General features: G+C 37.1%; 1 protein-coding gene across 8 annotated transcripts in view; it reads left to right on the forward strand.

The window, feature by feature from the left end:
• The first annotated feature begins 37 nt into the window (after window positions 1-37).
• The window catches only part of trio (trio Rho guanine nucleotide exchange factor), a 23261-nt gene continuing 5745 nt past the window's right edge, over window positions 38-17553 (forward strand). For 4 of the 8 annotated variants that reach the window (XM_017897746.1, XM_017897751.1, XM_017897752.1 and 1 more), the window contains exons 1-29: window positions 38-242; window positions 940-1234; window positions 1407-1520; window positions 1593-1917; window positions 2051-2709; window positions 2942-3052; window positions 3381-3476; window positions 3913-4091; window positions 4390-4537; window positions 4615-4806; window positions 4872-5075; window positions 5158-5442; window positions 5556-5882; window positions 5985-6396; window positions 6503-6741; window positions 6856-7157; window positions 7248-7494; window positions 7594-7785; window positions 8003-8266; window positions 8381-8737; window positions 12548-13040; window positions 13926-14001; window positions 14086-14629; window positions 15103-15186; window positions 15268-15839; window positions 15941-16100; window positions 16208-16435; window positions 16536-16727; window positions 17079-17311. In XM_017897746.1, coding sequence (XP_017753235.1) covers window positions 974-1234; window positions 1407-1520; window positions 1593-1917; window positions 2051-2709; window positions 2942-3052; window positions 3381-3476; window positions 3913-4091; window positions 4390-4537; window positions 4615-4806; window positions 4872-5075; window positions 5158-5442; window positions 5556-5882; window positions 5985-6396; window positions 6503-6741; window positions 6856-7157; window positions 7248-7494; window positions 7594-7785; window positions 8003-8266; window positions 8381-8737; window positions 12548-13040; window positions 13926-14001; window positions 14086-14629; window positions 15103-15186; window positions 15268-15839; window positions 15941-16100; window positions 16208-16435; window positions 16536-16727; window positions 17079-17311 — 7496 coding nt within the window. In that variant the 5' untranslated portion in view covers window positions 38-242; window positions 940-973. The remainder of the gene's footprint in view (window positions 243-939; window positions 1235-1406; window positions 1521-1592; window positions 1918-2050; window positions 2710-2941; window positions 3053-3380; window positions 3477-3912; window positions 4092-4389; window positions 4538-4614; window positions 4807-4871; window positions 5076-5157; window positions 5443-5555; window positions 5883-5984; window positions 6397-6502; window positions 6742-6855; window positions 7158-7247; window positions 7495-7593; window positions 7786-8002; window positions 8267-8380; window positions 8738-12547; window positions 13041-13925; window positions 14002-14085; window positions 14630-15102; window positions 15187-15267; window positions 15840-15940; window positions 16101-16207; window positions 16436-16535; window positions 16728-17078; window positions 17312-17553) is intronic. The other 4 variants (XM_017897747.1, XM_017897748.1, XM_017897749.1 and 1 more) reach the window with 4 other exon arrangements.

The raw sequence follows: 17553 nt of genomic DNA on the forward strand, positions 1-17553 counted from the left end.
CCGTACGTCGACGTTCGAACGACGGGATCATTGAAAATTTCTTGTCCGTACCAGTTCGAATATGGCAGACTGCCATTGGCAGGTAGCGATTTCGGAACTTGGTATTCATTGTGAATATAGGAGTTTTAATGCCGGCGAACTAACAATATGAATCACAACGCGTTTTATTCATCACACGTGTGCATGGTACAAATAAGAAAGTCGGAACGACCAAAATTTTATCGAATTGATCTCTCAAACGGGTAAGCGAAACAATGTTCATTTTCATTCAGCCTTGCTTTCTGATTTGTGATTTGCCCGAAGGTATGGGGCTACGTAAACGGATGAAACCAAAAAAGACATTTCGATCTAAGCACAAATACGACAAGTACGAATACGTATCGATAGGTAGGAAAACGGTTTCTCGGTTTTCTTACTGTATGAACATTAATAGATAAATTTAGTGACGGTTAAACATAATTTTTTACATGAATGACGTGACAGTGATGGTAGCAGCGGTTGAAATTATAATGACGATTTCAATAGTTGCAACAATAGAACTATCAAAGATAAAAGTATTTTTGTTACATTTTTTCGAAGAATGCTATGATAGATGAAGACAACGTTGATATAATGTTGATTTTACGTGCGTATTTATAAAATTTGTTGCTCATATTCTTTAAGTATTTGTTAAAATGTTTGAGTATGGAAGAAATGTAAATGTTTGTTTCGTTTATATATTCAATCGTAATATTTCATTTCGTGTTGTATGATAATGTAATAAAGTAATGGAGACATTTCAACAAGACTTTCAGCAGTACTAATTATAATTCATATTATTGAATATGGTCTATATAATAAGTTGTAAAATAAGTTATTCGCTTTTTCTTTAAGAAGAAGAAAACATTTTTCTGAGAGTTTCGACAATTTAATAATTAGTAATAAAGTAAATATTATTAGGTAGATTTGACTTGACCAAATAAAAGTGGGAGAAATGGATGGAACAAGAGCTGCAGAGGTTTTACCTTTGCTTCAAGAACGTCTGGCCATTTTGCCAGGTGGTCGGGACCGTAGAGGTGGACCAGTACTTGTGTTTCCCACTACACCAAGACGTGAGAGAGCCAAACCTGAGGATTATCGTCGCCTTCTCCAATATTTATTGACTGTACCCGGGGATGAAGCTAGGGGTTTACGTTTCACTGTGATTGTAGATATGCGTGGTGCTACTTGGGATTCTGTTAAACCAATATTAAAGGTCATATCTTAAGTATGCATAGTAATCAATGTTCAAACATATTTATTCTTTGAGTCCTTAAAAATACTTTATATTTAGTGATATAGGGTGAATTTTTTCTTTAACTACATGTTACATGATAATAATTTTAATAGGTCCGTCAGTATTAATAGTTGATATTTTCAAATTTTAGGTATTACATGAACATTTTCATCGATCAATTCATGTTGCTTTTATCATCAAGCCTGAAAATTTCTGGCAGAAACAACGGACGTCGCTGGCTAAACAAAAAAAATATAACTTCGAAGTGAGTAAAAACAGAATTATAAAAGGGAAGTGTATTAAAATAATAAAATATTTGATATTTTTTCTATTTTAGATAAACACCATAAATTTAGAAGCTTTGACAAAAGTGATTGATCCATCGCAGTTGACAGCGGATTTAGATGGTTCACTACAGTATGACCATGCTCAATGGATCGATACGAGATTAGCTGTAGAAGATTTTACATGGCAGGCGGCTGATCTTCTTGATAGACTGGACGACTTACAGGAGGATTTGAGTCGAAATGATTTTGCGGATGATGTGGCTGGAGCGAAACACGGAATTGATCTACATAATGAAATGAAAAAGAAAATTATGAAAGTTCCAGTTGAAGATATTGAAGTTGTCGGACAACGATTATTACAACGTTTCGATAACGGTAACAAAAAATTTATCATTAGTACTTTTGCTTTCATTATTCATTTTTCCTGATATGTCCAATCATAAGTTATAAATTGATTGTCATTTGAAAATTGAATATTCAGTAACGCATATATATATATTGTTTTCAGGTATAGCAGCGAACAGTGGTGAAGGTGGAAGTATAGAGAGTGGAGCGACTGGTGGCACTGACCCCGATGGACGAGCACTAGCAGCGTTAGTGATTCAACATTTAGATTCTGTGCATGCTGCACAACAGCATCTTTTACAGTTATGGCATATCAAGAAGATGAAATTGGATCAATGCTTTCAGCTGAGACTTTTTGAACAAGATTGTGAAAAAATGTTTGATTGGATTTGTCACAATAGAGAAGGATTTTTGGCAAATTATGTCGAAATTGGACGTTCATATCAACTGGCTAAAAATTTACAGGAAGAGCACAAACATTTTACTATGAGTTCTATGAACGTTTACGTAAATATAAATAAGATTTTAACCATGGCTAGTCGTTTGCTTGAAACTCAACATTATGCTGCCGGTCACGTGAGAGCAGTAGCTGGTCGACTGGATCGGGCTTGGAAGGAATTCGCGGCAGGACTCGATGAACGTACTGCAGTTCTTAGTCTGAGTGTTGTATTTCATCATAAAGCGGAACAATATGTCGATAGTGTCGCAGGATGGAGTCAAGCTTGCGATGCTGGAAATTTACCTAACGAAATACCAATTTTGGAGTCTCACATACGGCAGCATCAGACTCTTTATGAAGCAATGTGTCAAGCTTATACAGAGGTAATCTTTGTTTCTATACTTCATAGTACATTGTCTCTCCATGCGTACATATGTTTATCCTTATATGTCGTGAAACACAATTGTATGTTTGATTTCGACTCACAACGGTACGCGACACGAAGAAAGAAACGAAACGTGAATCTTTCATCTAATTTTGAACATAGTTTGGCGTCGCAACTCGCAATATCGTCTACAGGGTTCATATTTAGTAAAAGACAATAATGTTTGGCAGGTATATGACGCGTATCAGGCACTTTTGAGCGGACTAGGCTCAATGCTGCAAGTTTGTCACGGCTTCGGTTCGACGCACGGTTCGAGCTCGGATACATTTTGCATCGATTATGTATGAAACGATGGGTCATTTTTTTTTTTTTTAAATAGCTTCTAACCGGTGGTCGTTTGCTTGGTATGCGGGTTTGATAAACAGAAAAACAAAGAGAAAAATAAATATTCATAAAGACGAGGGATTAGATGGTAAGAGTTAACCTTGCGAGTAAAGGAAACGAGGTGCATCATGCGACAACTTTAAACACAAACGAAACTTGTTCTTTCTCGTTGCATAGATTCGTAAACTTCTTATGAATTGCGGAATTGAAATATGGTTTTAATATTTATTGGAATTAATTGGCGGAACTTGAAATATGGTTTTGGGTAATCGTACTGTTGTTTAGGTGCATAGTACCAGTAAGAAGCTTCTTTATCAACTGGATCATCTCGTGCAAGTCTGTAATCAGCCGCAAGGAATAGACCATACAACCAGAAAACATGTACGTCTATTGGTGTGCACGAATGTACGCGTACATGCCTGCAAACTAATCTATTTTATTTTGCTTTATGTATTATTCTAATTTACCTTTTGCCTCATATCAATTATATACAGTTTACTTTGATAGAAAAAATATACGGGATATGCATGTTAAGCTTTTATCGATAGTATCACACTATGATGCGTGCTCGTTAAATTGACGGGTTTCCTTTTTGCCATTGTCCCGCTCTCCCCTTCCTCCTTATTGTCTTGACATAAAATTGCATGCAATTATTATCGTATTACCGGGTTTTAGCTTATAGTTATGGGAATAACGATAAGCACGTATTGTTCAAAGTTGTTGATGTATAATAAATGTCATAACATCTAAATATTCAAAAGCGCTTTAAAATGGAAAATTTCAGTGATTGAATGGATAAGATTATTGATTTGTTCAGAGTCAGGATGGACATGGCATCGATGGACACTCTGGTATGAGCGGAAATCCAGCGGCAGATTATAGCGAGGGTGCATCTCATGTATTGTCGGTAATCCATCAAATCTTAGGTCATCATAGAGCATTGGAAGCTCGTTGGCATGCTCGAAAAGTCAAACTACATCAACGGCTTGCGTTAAGGTACTCTCATTCGCTTGCATTTCATATCATTAAGGTACGTTTAGATCAACCGAGCAAATGCACTTTATCAAAACTCAGGCTCATTTAATGTAAACGAACATGGAATAGAATAAACGAGTAAGAGCAAGATCGACGATTTTCTTTAACAAATGGTCGTGTCGTTTAAATTTTACTGAAGTGGACAAAGAACGAGCATTTGTTCTGTCAATCTAAATTCATTATTATACATACATCGTTTTTTATTAACATGCGTATCAACGGAATTTCTCTGTTTTACTTGATAACTGATCATTTGCAGATTATTTCAAGAAGATGTGAAACAAGTCTTGGATTGGTTAACTAATCACGGTGAAGTATTTATTAGGAAGAACACGGGTGTGGGTCGTAATCTTCAAAAGGCGAGAGTTTACCAGAAAAGTCATGAACATTTTGAAAATGTCGCACAGGTAATAATTCGATTATACTACTTACAAATGATTGCATTGATATAAATATTATAATAAATGATTTTTCATTTGTTCAGAATACTTACACGAATGCTACTAAATTGCTTACCGCTGCGCAAGAATTGGCACACACGGGTGAATGTGCTGCTGATGAAATTTATGCTGTGGCACAGGAATTAGAGGCTCACGTTAGTAGTTTTGCAGCAAGAGTGGAACAACGCCGACGAAGATTAGATTTGGCTGTTGTATTTTATACACATGAAAAAGAGGTACAATATAACTTAAATGTGAGTAGTACTAAAAATATAGAAACGGGTGTATATATTTTTAACAGTTAAGTGGTTGGGTTGACGAATTGCGACAAGAATTGCAACAAGATGAGGTGGCAGAGAATTTAGAAACAGCGGAAAGATTATTGGAACAATGTGCACAACATCGTGCTTCCTGCATGGAAGCTTGTGCATCAACTATTGTTCAGGGCGAAGCGTTGCTTCGAGAACTCCGAGAGTCTACTGATGCTCCTGATACTACTGGATCTGTGAGTTTTACAACCTAATATAGTCTTTGTTATTTGAATATACATTCTTGGGCAAAAAATAACGTTGAGGAATTATTTTTAGATATCTGCGGTAGAAGCTGCATTAGATAGGTTAGCAGGTTTAAGACAGGAATTAGAAGATTTATGGGCTACTAGAAAGTTAAGATTGGAATTGTGTCTACGGTTGCGCGTATTCGAGAGAGATGCATTAGAAGCGAGCGGTCAGTTAGAGATGTGGGCGCAGGAGCTGCAAGGTCCACCTAGAGAAGGTTCTCCTGAACAGTTATTACGCGTACACAATGATGGTGTTGCACATATGCAGAATACCGCTTTTCAGGTTCTTCAACAAGGTCAAGAACTTGCTCAGGTAAAAGTGGAATATATTTTTAAGAATTAGACGAAATATTAAATTACGATGCAAGAAATATCAGAGATATAAATTATTTTATATAGAGTTTGCATTCTTTTGAACATTGACAGGTATTAGAACAAGCAGGGGTTTGCATAATGGCAGATGGACAACATAGTGCTGCATCTAGAGTACAAGTACTTCTTGAATTCTTAAACGAAAGAGAAATGGATGCGGAAGATTTAGCAGAGATGAGAAGGGTGCGTTTAGAACAAGCTTCTCAGTTGGTTCAATTGCAAACTGACGCTACACATGTAGCCAATTGGATTCGCAATGGAGAAGCTATGTTGTTAGCTTCCTTAAGAGTTCCGGAAAATCTTCAGGATGCTGAACAGCTCCGTTTAGAACACGAACAATTTCAAGTTGCTATAGAAAAAACGCATACTTCCGCTGTTCAGGTATGTAAATTCCTTTTCTGCTTTCTGATAAATTAACGATTATTTTGAAGAATAGTGTTATAAGAAAAGTGGATAAGTAAAAACTTGTATTAATTATGATAGGTGAAACACAGAGCCGATGCACTAGTGAGTGCGAATCACTATGATCCAAAGAGTATAAGAGAAGTAGCCGAGGATGTAACTAAAAGGTGGCAACAACTTGTTACGTGTGCAGAGGAGAGGCACAAATTGGTAACTGCTAGTATTAATTTTTATAAAACGGCAGAACAAGTTCGTTCTGTATTGGATAGCCTGGAACGCGAATACAAGAGAGACGAGGATTGGTGTGCTTCTGGCGAGAAGGCAGCACAAGTACCAACACTTGTTGGCAAACATCAAGAACAAAAGGAAGCATTTTTGAAAGCGTGCACATTGGTACGACGAACTGCGGAAACATTTCTGAAATATACAAACCGCAGTCTTCAGTTTTATAGTTATCAGGCAAACAGCGCTGGTTCTGAGAATAAAGTTAAAAGTTAGTTTCGTGTTAATCTATATAGTGGATTATTTACATTGAGTATGTCTAAAAAATTGTTGACGATTAATTATTTTTCTACATGTTTTAATATCCAACGATTTAGGTATATTGGAAGAATTACTAAGTAAGGAGAATCGCGTATTGGAGTATTGGACACAACGTAAGAAGCGATTGGATCAGTGTCACCAGTATGTTTTGTTCGAACGGAGTGCTAAACAGGCTCTAGAGTGGATTAGAGAAACTGGTGAATTGTATTTAGCCACACATACAAATGTTGGCAAAAATCGTATTGAAAATGAGCAATTGTTGCGGGAGCACAATGAATTTAAAGGAGCTGCAAAGGTAGATTTTGTCCGTTCTGCTTTTTTTTGGTTTTCAAAGAAATTTTATGCAAGAAAATCGCTATATTGGTTTGTTTTTTCCTTTTATTTATTGCTCTACCCTCTTAACCGATAGGAAACGAGAGAAAGAGTAAAGCTGTTGATCCAACTTGCTGACAATTTAGTGGAGAAAGGGCATGCTCACGCGGCAGCGATTAAACAGTCTGTTGCTGAAGTGGATCAACGATACAAGGATTTCAGTACGCGTATGGATTGTTATAAAACTCAAATCGAAGAGGATCTTGGAATTCAGTCGGATGATGGTCAAAAAGATCTTTCTATAGATCGCAATTCCGATCCTTTGCTAGAGGAAAAGATCAAGGGAAAAGATCTTAAAGAACTGAATGAGGAAAAAAGAAGATCGGCACGACGAAAGGAGTATGTATCTTGCTGTTGAAATGACAACAATCGTATGTTTTATTTACTTGTTATAAACTATACTTTTCGCCATTTCTAATACGTTTATAGATTTATAATGGCTGAACTGCTGCAAACAGAACGAACTTACGTAAAAGATTTGGAAACATGTATTCGATGTTTTTTGGAAGAAACAAGGTGTGGGAAAGGAAACGTTCCATCTGGATTACAAGGTCGAGAATCTATAATATTTAGTAATATGGAAGAGATACACCAATTTCATAGTAACATATTTCTTCGTGAGCTCGAGAAGTACGAGACCATGCCAGAAGATGTTGGACATTGCTTTGTGACATGGGTAAGTATATTTTTCTTTGGTCTTAACTTTTAGTATTAACGTTGGTAACGTAAAATAGATTTGTTAGTGTAATTAAAATTTGATCTCTTTATCGATTAGGCACCTAAGTTTGACATGTATGTGACATACTGCAAGAATAAACCAGAAAGCAATCAATTGTTAGTTACTCATGGTGGAACATGGTTTGAAGAATTACAGAGGAAACATCGAGTTGAACATCCAATTGCTGCGTATCTAATTAAACCTGTACAAAGAATAACGAAGTATCAATTATTGCTCAAAGATCTTCAGGTCTGTAATCGAATAAGAAACATTTTGCTCTATTTCTTTTTTATACATTTACCATGCTATAATTAATTATTCAAATATATACATACGTATAAGTGCTCCGAGCAAGTTTTTCATACATTGGATATTTTTTCATATCGCTACCTCGATTCTTTTCATTTTTATGTTTTCTTTTTTTGTTCATTTTTGGCTTTTTCACACGTTGACAAAACATATCTAGGCTTGTTGCCAAGAAGGACAAGGTGAAATAAAGGACGGGTTGGAAGTAATGTTAAATGTGCCTAAGAAAGCAAACGATGCCTTACATTTGAGCATGCTGGAAGGTTGTGATGTAAGAATAGATACACTAGGCGATGTAGTACTACAGGATTCCTTTACGGTATGGGATCCTAAGCAATTGATTAGAAAAGGCAGGGATCGGCACATATTCTTGTTTGAGTTGTACCTACTGTTTAGCAAAGAAGTGAAAGATTCAGCTGGAAAGGTAGGTAAAAGGAAAATTATTTGATCGTGATAAAAGCGATCGTAATATAATCATTGGTTAACTTATGTAAAATACGTTTTGTTTGTTGGTAATGACAGAGATTATGTTGTACAGGTGAAGTACATTTACAAAAGTCGTTTGATGACTTCTGAGCTAGGCGTAACTGAGCACATCGAGGGCGACGAATGCAAATTCGCGGTTTGGACAGGTCGAGCACCGACCAGTGATACACGTGTGGTTCTTCGAGCTAATTCGATGGATGCCAAGCAACTGTGGGTGAAAAGACTACGCGAAGTTATTCAGGAAACATATTTCAGTTTAAGCATGCCGAAGAGTCCCGCGAAAAAGAGTTCGAGTCAGCGTTCTAGCAGAGATCTCGAAGAATGCGCTTCTTTGGATGATAGTGTTGAAAATTTGGATAGAAATTCCTTGGCATCGTTTGGTTCCACCAATACTACGGACTCGGATAAGGTAAGTTGGATCTCGAAATTTAATTAAAAAGATTAAAGAAAAATTTGGTTTTCACTTTTTCATTATTCTCTATTTTCTGTTTCGTTATCGCTCCCTTAGAAAATTGTAGTTAACGAGCCTCTTCTGAATCTATTCAAATGTAATTCGATATAACGTCACGATATCATTTGCAATAAAAGAAACATAATAGATATAAATAAAGAAAAAAGAGAAATTGATGGAATTTAAAATGCAAGGTTTCTGCTTATTCGTCATTCGTGCGTAATCGAATGTGCGAGGTAAGGTTGGTGTTTATTCATAGAAAAATATCGTAAAGATCATTTTCCATTTACGTTTAAATAATTAGTTTTGAAAATCATAGCGTAGTTGTCGTATTTGTCGTTAGTTGGTTTAAGAGAAGATGATTTAAAAATAGTAAATACGGAAGTATATGATTCATTTTGTAAATGATGGAAAGAAAGAGGAAGAGAAGAAGGAACGTGATATTAATCTGGATAGGGAAGAAAAATGATGTTTGTGCATATACTTGTTTCGGGCATGTTATATCGTTGCGATGATCCTCGACGCATTTGTTGGGATAGGACGTAACAGAAATTGAATAGATCGAAAGCGGTGATAGAAGAAGGATAAAAGAGAGAAACATGAGTGATAGATAGAAGTAATAGCGATGAATGATTATTCCTCTGATTTGTCGGTGGTTTGGTAGTGGGGTAGTGATAGCGGCGAGCAGCGGGAACGTGGTTGGGTGGAGTTCGAGAATAATCGAAAAGCGAGCAAGCGCGTCGCAGCGCGTGTACGAGGGGGTAGGATAGAAGAAAAGTGACAAGGTAGGGCGGTCGTCGGAAGGGGTAAGGGGTGAAGGGTGAGAAATACGTGGTAAGGTATGCGAGGGTGAAGAGGAGGAGGGCTAGGATGCAAAGAACGATAGGTAACGGGATCAGTACGGGCGCGACACTTGGGTCGAATGGATCCATTCGATGGTGAGTGTGGTAAATCGTTGGACGAGACGTTTTGACTTGTCGAGAGACACGAAAAATTATTAAAAACAGGATGTCGCTCGTACGTTTGATAATATCTTCAATTCCGTTCCTTATACCATACACGATTACCGCGTTTGTGCACGTGAATTGAACACGAGACAAAATTGTCATGACGTCACCAGTAGGAAAACCTGCAACAATCGTGAAGAAAGCCCGCAGGAAGATTTCGTTGCCTTGGGTCCGTCAGAGTTCTGTAACTCCGCCACATGCAGCCCTCTCTAGGCAGCATACCATCGACACCCCGAGCTCGTTCCAGGCTCGACTTTTGCACCGTCAACCCTCCCTCTCCCAGGTACTTGAGTACTCGTTCACCCACATAAACGCGCTCGCGCCCGCGCGCGTTACCACTTTTTTCATGTTCTCCATCCATGTTTCCCTTGGATAGTACAGAACGTTGAAAATGTTCAATTTTTCGTTCGTTATACGACATGGAATAGCTTAAAAATATTATTTTACAATACATTAATATAAAATGATAAAAAACAATGTACGAAAGTACGATGAGTTTCGTCGAAATCGAAACAACATGGAGAATAATTTCTCTGAGAAAATGGTTCAGGGAATCGATGAAAAAAAGAATTTAATACCGAACAAAGGCGGTAAAGTTAAGATATAAAGAAAAATCAGTTGATACATTAAGTATGTAGATACTTAATGTGAAGTTAAAATTTCAGGTCAAAAGTAATAACGTAAGTGTCAATTAATTATAATAGATATTTGAGTAAATTTGTTAATGTATCCATAGTTGTATTTATAAATATATAAGGAAATACATAAGGAAACGCGGTCACAGGTCGTATCCGCATCCACGTCCGCAATCGTATACGTTAGCCACATCCGCAGTCATTTCTGTATACACGTATTCAGTAATTTATGTTCTTTGTTGCTATTGCTGTCGTCGTTTTTGTCGTTGGCGTCATCATTGTTGCCATCGCCATCGCCATCGCCATCGCCGTCGCCATCGCCATCGCCATCGCCATCGCCATCGCCATCGCCATCGTCATCGCCATCACCATCGCCATCGCCATCGTCATCGTTGTCGTCATCGTCATCGTCATTATTCCTTATCGTCGTTATTCCTTATCGTCTTGTTCGTTTTAATTTCTGTTGGCTAAGGATTGAAATTATTACTTTCGTTGTGAAATTGATTATTGATAAATTTGTTTTGTTCATTTATCGAATTCGTTTCGTTGTTTCAACTATGTTTCTACGGTAATGTCTTTTCATTCCGATACGTGTTAAATTTGATTTAACCGCTTTACGCCTTCTAATTTTGAAAATTTGTTTCGGTGTATACTCGTGGAATAATGTCGAATATATTTATTTATCTTTTCCACTGAATTATTCTTCGTATGGATAAGAAGTCGCAGGAGATGTGTACGTATGGCATATATGTATCGAAAGTCTGGTTCTTTTCTCTTTTCCTATTTTCTTTCCGTTTTCCTCGAAATCATTACGGATGCCGAATCGAATGGAAATTGGCTGGTTGCCGAGGTTTCTCACTACGTATGAATCCTATGGTTAGATTCGGATGTAAACGTGTGCGTGGAACCGGTAAAGTGTTTTGCCTTGGAAAACTGATAGACTTATTACGTAATCTAATGATTGCAACGTGATACTAACAATCCGAATTATACACGAATAACGATGATTTGTCGTTGATCAATCTTCTAGGCGCTATTATTAGAATCGATTTAATGTGATCGTGTTAACGATTAATCAAACGTTTATCGGTGGATTATCGGCATGTTGAACGCATTGGAAGGATTCGACGAGAATCGGCAAAATTTGGCACGTGGAAAAAGTCTATTTTCGTCGGTGGAATGCGATGCGAAAGCAGTCGACCTCTCTGACTGTTTTGACTCTCGGCCTTATAACTAGAACCATCATCACGGTTCATAGTAATACGCTCATAGCTTGTAGTAGTTTATCTTAACTTTTTGTTATTGTATACATCCTGCCCCCCCCCCCTTAACGCTTATATTATATATAAATTTAATTAGAAAAAGTTGAAAGGTTGCTTTTTATAGAAGTTTGTATACCGAATCGGGTACATATCTGAACGGAGAATGTCGCATATGGTTTTGCATAATAGCTACAGCTTGTTAGTTACAAGTATAATATATCTATAAAACACGCTTATATGATGGCTTGCTGAGAAAATTTATGCGCGTATATCTGTACCCTCGATTTCCAATCATTTTGTAGATGAAAAGGTATCGTGTAAGTGAATTCGACCAATTGAACGAACAAGTTTGTCAAGTGAATCGCAGTGCACAGTGACTCGATAAAAGTAAATACTCAATCACGATAAGTAAAAAAGGATGGTTACTCGAAACTCGCGTATTTCGTTATGTCTATTCATCGTTTGTATATTCGAAAGAAAACGGCGCTAGTATGTGTTTCTATCAAAGACACAGGCTATTTCGATCAAATCGAAATCATCGAAGCTAGAATAATCCATTAAACGCTTCATTGAACCGTAAAGTCAAAGACGATCGGCGGTGCACGGTGAACAGAGACGCTGTTCTCTGTTAATCTGCTATACCCTCCTCTACTTTGTTCTTTTCCATCTTCCCTTCCTCGTCCTGTCATTTTGCCTTCTCTCCTTTTCTACGCTTCTATTCTTTTCGGTTTTTCATCTTACCTCGAATCGTTAAAATAAGTTAAAAATAGCCGTTTTGTTCTGAAAACTTCAATGTTGATTCATTATTGATTACGTTATGAAAAATCTATCCTTTGATGTTTGCATTATATTTTTCTATTTTAGACTGGCATAGCTGAAGTGACCTGGGTTATTGCTGATCACTCTGCGACACCTGGTTCAAAAGAGTTAACGGTAACAAAGGGTCAACAAGTTGAAGTATTGGAGAATGGAAGCAACATTAGCGGTGTAAATACTTCCGAATGGACCCACGTGCGTTTACTAGTTGCTCCGGGGCAAGTCGATCCACCGCCAGAAGGCTTGGTTCCTACGAGTGCGCTTAAACAGCCTCCACCGGTTTCTAGTAAAACCTCACCGTCTAGAAAAATTCCAGGCCAACAATATCAACAGCTGCAACAGCAATCACAGTCAAATTATCTTCAACAGTCGAGCAGTCAAATTCAAACAGCCGCGTCGAGCGGTGGAATCGTGACCTCTGCATCACCATCATCCTCCACTACAGGAACAGCGGGATCTTCATCGTCGGTAACAACAGGCATAACGACGAGTGGATTATCCATTCAAAATGTGTCGACACATATATTGCCAGACGAAACAGGTGAGGAGGTATATTTACGCGATAATTCACAAAAGTATATTCGCTATGTTAAATAAACTAATTGAAAATAAAATAAGGGTCGCTCTGAACCCGAATAAGGCAAAACAAATGAAAAATCCAAGGTAATGTTTGTACGTGTGGTATAATAGTGTATGTATGTAACACAAAACCGTAATGTCGAACGAGGAAGAATAAGCTAAAGTAACAAGGTGAAAGTGAATGAAATAGAATAGAAGATGCGTGACGAAATACGGATAATGTTGGATATAAAGATAAATTTATTGTGGAATACCGAGTATTAAACTCGATCGAAAGTTTACGTGGACATTGATACGTTGAGATTCATATGGTTACCTATTTGACAGCAGTCTATTGTACGCGTACTCCGCGAGTCGACCGTGTCGGATCAATACGATGTACTGGGATAACTGTGTCCTTGACCGGTTGAATCTTTAACTGACATGCCGATAGAACAAAGTCGATGCATTCAGCATACTTACGCTCTTTAATAGCAACGGTCGCACTAACCTTCCTTCAAAGTTAGTCATTTTTATTGTTAATCAGTTATATACTAGCTAATCTAATCAAATGTTTCGTTACATACGAAATTTCAATTATTAGCTATTGTACATTACATGTTTCGTTCAATATTTAGTATTATGACTGATGCAAGTAATTTCGTTCATTCATTTTTATCACTGACATATGTGTTTAACATTTCCAAAAACAAATGACGTATTTAGCGATCAAATATCGCGGTTTTGATTTATTATTGATTTAATATTGTTTCTTAAATATTTTACATTCGCGCAAGAAACTGTTATAATCCGTATATACGCGCGCGCGCGCGTGTGTGTATTATATGGTGCTTGTTTTCTTTTATAGAAAATGTTATCGCGAATGATGGAAGTGGTCCTGCGAATACAAATTCTCCAGGAAACAAAAGACGTGGCTTTAGCGGGTAAGCAAGAAAACATGATAGGTTTAAAAATGCTAAAGAAAAATAAATGTGAATATTTTTCTTGTTTTCATTCCTGTTCCATAGGAGAAAGTGGTTACCTCCACCATTGCGTAAACTTAGTCAAGGTAAAGTTGAGAAATCACAACCGACATCGTCACAATCGACACCGACAGTTACATCAACCGTAATCTCGAATGTGTCATCGTGTGATCGGTCTTCCTTGAAAAAGAACACCTCGGAAAAACGATTTAAATTACCGAGTGGTACCGAACAGTCTCGACCTTCAAGAACCACACCTGTTTCGATCTCTATGTTAACAACCGCAACTGCATCTATGCGTGTGTCTACTTCTGCTTCGGAAGCGGATCTTGATACCGAACTTCAGCCAGGAATTGAAATAAAAGAAGAGGAAGGAGAAACCGAACAATCAGAGCCTGAGTTGGAAGATGTACCAGAACCCGATGATACTGAGACTTTAACTTATTCGGAGCAAAATGGAGCAGACGATGCTGAAGATGAATTGGAACTTCCACCTCCGATGAAACCCATCACTGAACCTATACTTGTAGGAACTGCTAACGGAGCATCGGGATCTGCAATTACGACAGAAGGCTGTGCAAAATCTCGAGTAAGTCCGATTTTCTTTTCCTCATTTTAATATCTTTATTTTCTCCCTTCCCCACGTGCTCTCTCTCTCTCTCTCTCTCTCTCTCTCTCTCTCTCTCTCTCTCTCACTCAATTCACTCCTTAATATAGAATCGTTCATCACTGTGACTCGTTTACTTTACCTGATCCTGACATTACAATATGAACGTAATGAATACAAATAAATCGTACGTGAAGAAATTTAGACGTTTCATTCTTTGTATCGATGAAACTGTTTTAGTATACGTATAGTGCTTTCATACGCGTGAGACATAAATTTCGTAAACTTCTGTTACAATTAAAAATCGTATCTATTATGTAGAAGTATAATAGTTTAAGATTTCAAAATTTTGTATTCTGTTTGAATAATGTAGTAGATGCAAAATATAGTAACATTGTATTTGTAGAGATTAATTTGCGGAGAAAAATTTTTAAATTAATTGGTTAACTGTACAGACGACTGAACGTTCAACGAAAATTCTTGACGGTGCTACGACAGCTGATTTAGCTGAGATTGAACAGATCGTAAAAGAAAGGATGGTAAGTTATTTAAATAGAACTATCGGTTTTATATCTGTGATAAGTTTGATGCCGATACCTATATATTAATCATAAATATAGGAACAACATACGGAAAATCTAGAGCGACAAAGCCTAATGCGAACACCTAGTAGTAAAAGTTCGAATATTGGTATCGATGGGGATGATGATTACGAGGAAGGTAGTCTGTCGACTACAATAACGATTGCTGCTACGACAATTACAACAACGTCAACAACAATGAGAGCACCTACAGCGGTGGTGACTGTACCGGCGATAGCAATGACAACGTTGACGACAACGATGACAACGATGACAACGATGACGACGACGACGATGACGACGATGACGACGTTAGTGACGACGACGACGACAACAACAACGATGAAAACAGCAACAACGAGTAGCCCTGCTCACGGAAATGCAGAGGAGTGTGATCCGGAAAGTGCAGTGCTTGCGAAACGACAGTTCGTTATCCGAGAATTGGTGGAGACAGAAAAAGATTATGTAAATGATTTAAAGCAAATAGTCGAAGGATATATGTCGTTAATGCGAGATCCTGAGTTTGAAGTTCCATTGCCGGATGACTTGCGTGGAGGAAAAGACAAAATGGTTTTTGGCAACATAGAAGCAATCTACGAATGGCATAGAGAGTAAATTTTTCGCTTATTACTTTTCTATTATATCATATAACAGTATTATATATATATGATGTAAATGATTGAGTACTTTGTTAATTCACTTGTCTATACAGTTTCTTTCTGAAAGCTTTGGAACGTTGTCTGGAACGACCGGAAGAACTTGGCCCGTTATTTAAACGATACGAAAGGAAATTGCACATATATGTTGTTTATTGTCAAAACAAACCAGTTTCCGAGTATATTGTCTCTGAGTATATAGACACGTATTTCGAGGTATGTTAAAAAATCTTGAATTTGTGTCGTGTAAAGATGTTTCTATTATAATTTAACTCCATTATAATTAGGTTAGGTATTTTTAACTTTCTATTATTATTGCCTAGGATTTAAGACAAAAACTGGGGCATCGATTACAATTGTGTGATCTTTTGATTAAACCAGTTCAAAGGATCACAAAATATCAACTTCTTCTCCGAGAAGCATTAAGACTTACCGAACGAACTCAAAAAATGTCGGAGATTGAAGGACTTCGAGCTGCAGTTGATGTGATGCGTATTATTCCAAAAGCAGCTAATGATATGATGGATGTTGCAAGACTTCAAGGTTTCGATGTAAGTAATCGTATTTCGATACGAATTACAACGATATTTTATTGTTCTGATGTTATTATTGTTATCTCAATTGAATGCTTTTTTGCATTTGTATTATCAGGGAAAGATTACAGCACAAGGAAAATTACTGTTGCATGGACCACTCTTAGTATCGGAATTTTCATCTAATTTACCAAGCAAAGAAAAAGAGTGGCAGGTCTTCCTTTTCGAACAGAATATTATATTTAGCGAAGCTGTTGGCAAAAAAACACAATTCACGAATCCGGTCTATATTTACAAGGCTCATATTCAGGTAAAGAATGACGGATAACGTTGATGTTTTTCTCGATTCTTCTAGCATTAAATCACAACATATCTATAACATATAAAATATGGACAACGCTATAATAAAAGCATACGCATCGATTATTTGCGATGGAAAGTTTTTACCACAATTCCAAATGTTTTTATTTTTTTCTTTTTTTTCTTTAATACTCTTTAATGCGTATTAAAAGAGTTGCTGAAAATGTTGATTCCTACGATATATATAAAAAAAAGTCATCGTAATTGTTGCTTTAGTTGCCTTTATGTTTACATAATTAGCAAGTCACGATTTGGTATAAAATAATAAAAATATAATGCTGAAATATCTCATTTTACATAGGTGAATAAAATGAGTTTAGAAGAATGTTACGACGAACCGGAAAAATTTATAATTCGATCGACGGATCCTCGAAAACCTGGCCTTGGATTCTTTTGTAGAGCAGTAGAAGAAAATGGGCCGCGAAAGCAGGAGTGGATACATACGATCACTATCATTCTGCAGACCCAACGTGACTTCCTGAAGGCGATACAGTCGCCAATTGCCTACCAAAAGGAACTTACCAAAGATCCAGTGTAAGCGCCACTCTATCTAACACACTGAATTACACTGACTCTCTTTCAACGCTCGACCCGTGAAGATTCGTTCCGAAATATTTTTGTATATTTTATATAAAAGAATGATACAGAAGCGCTGTATGCTAGAGAACCGTAGTTGTCTCCTAAACCAAAATCCGTTTTAAGCTCTGTTCTCCTTTCGTTTTATTCCTAATTTACCTCACAATATGTTCTTTAATCACAATTTATGTACACACTAC

The sequence above is a fragment of the Eufriesea mexicana genome, unplaced genomic scaffold (genome assembly GCF_001483705.2).
Source record: "Eufriesea mexicana isolate 0111107269 unplaced genomic scaffold, ASM148370v2 scaffold572, whole genome shotgun sequence".
Lineage (NCBI taxonomy): Eukaryota > Metazoa > Arthropoda > Insecta > Hymenoptera > Apidae > Eufriesea > Eufriesea mexicana.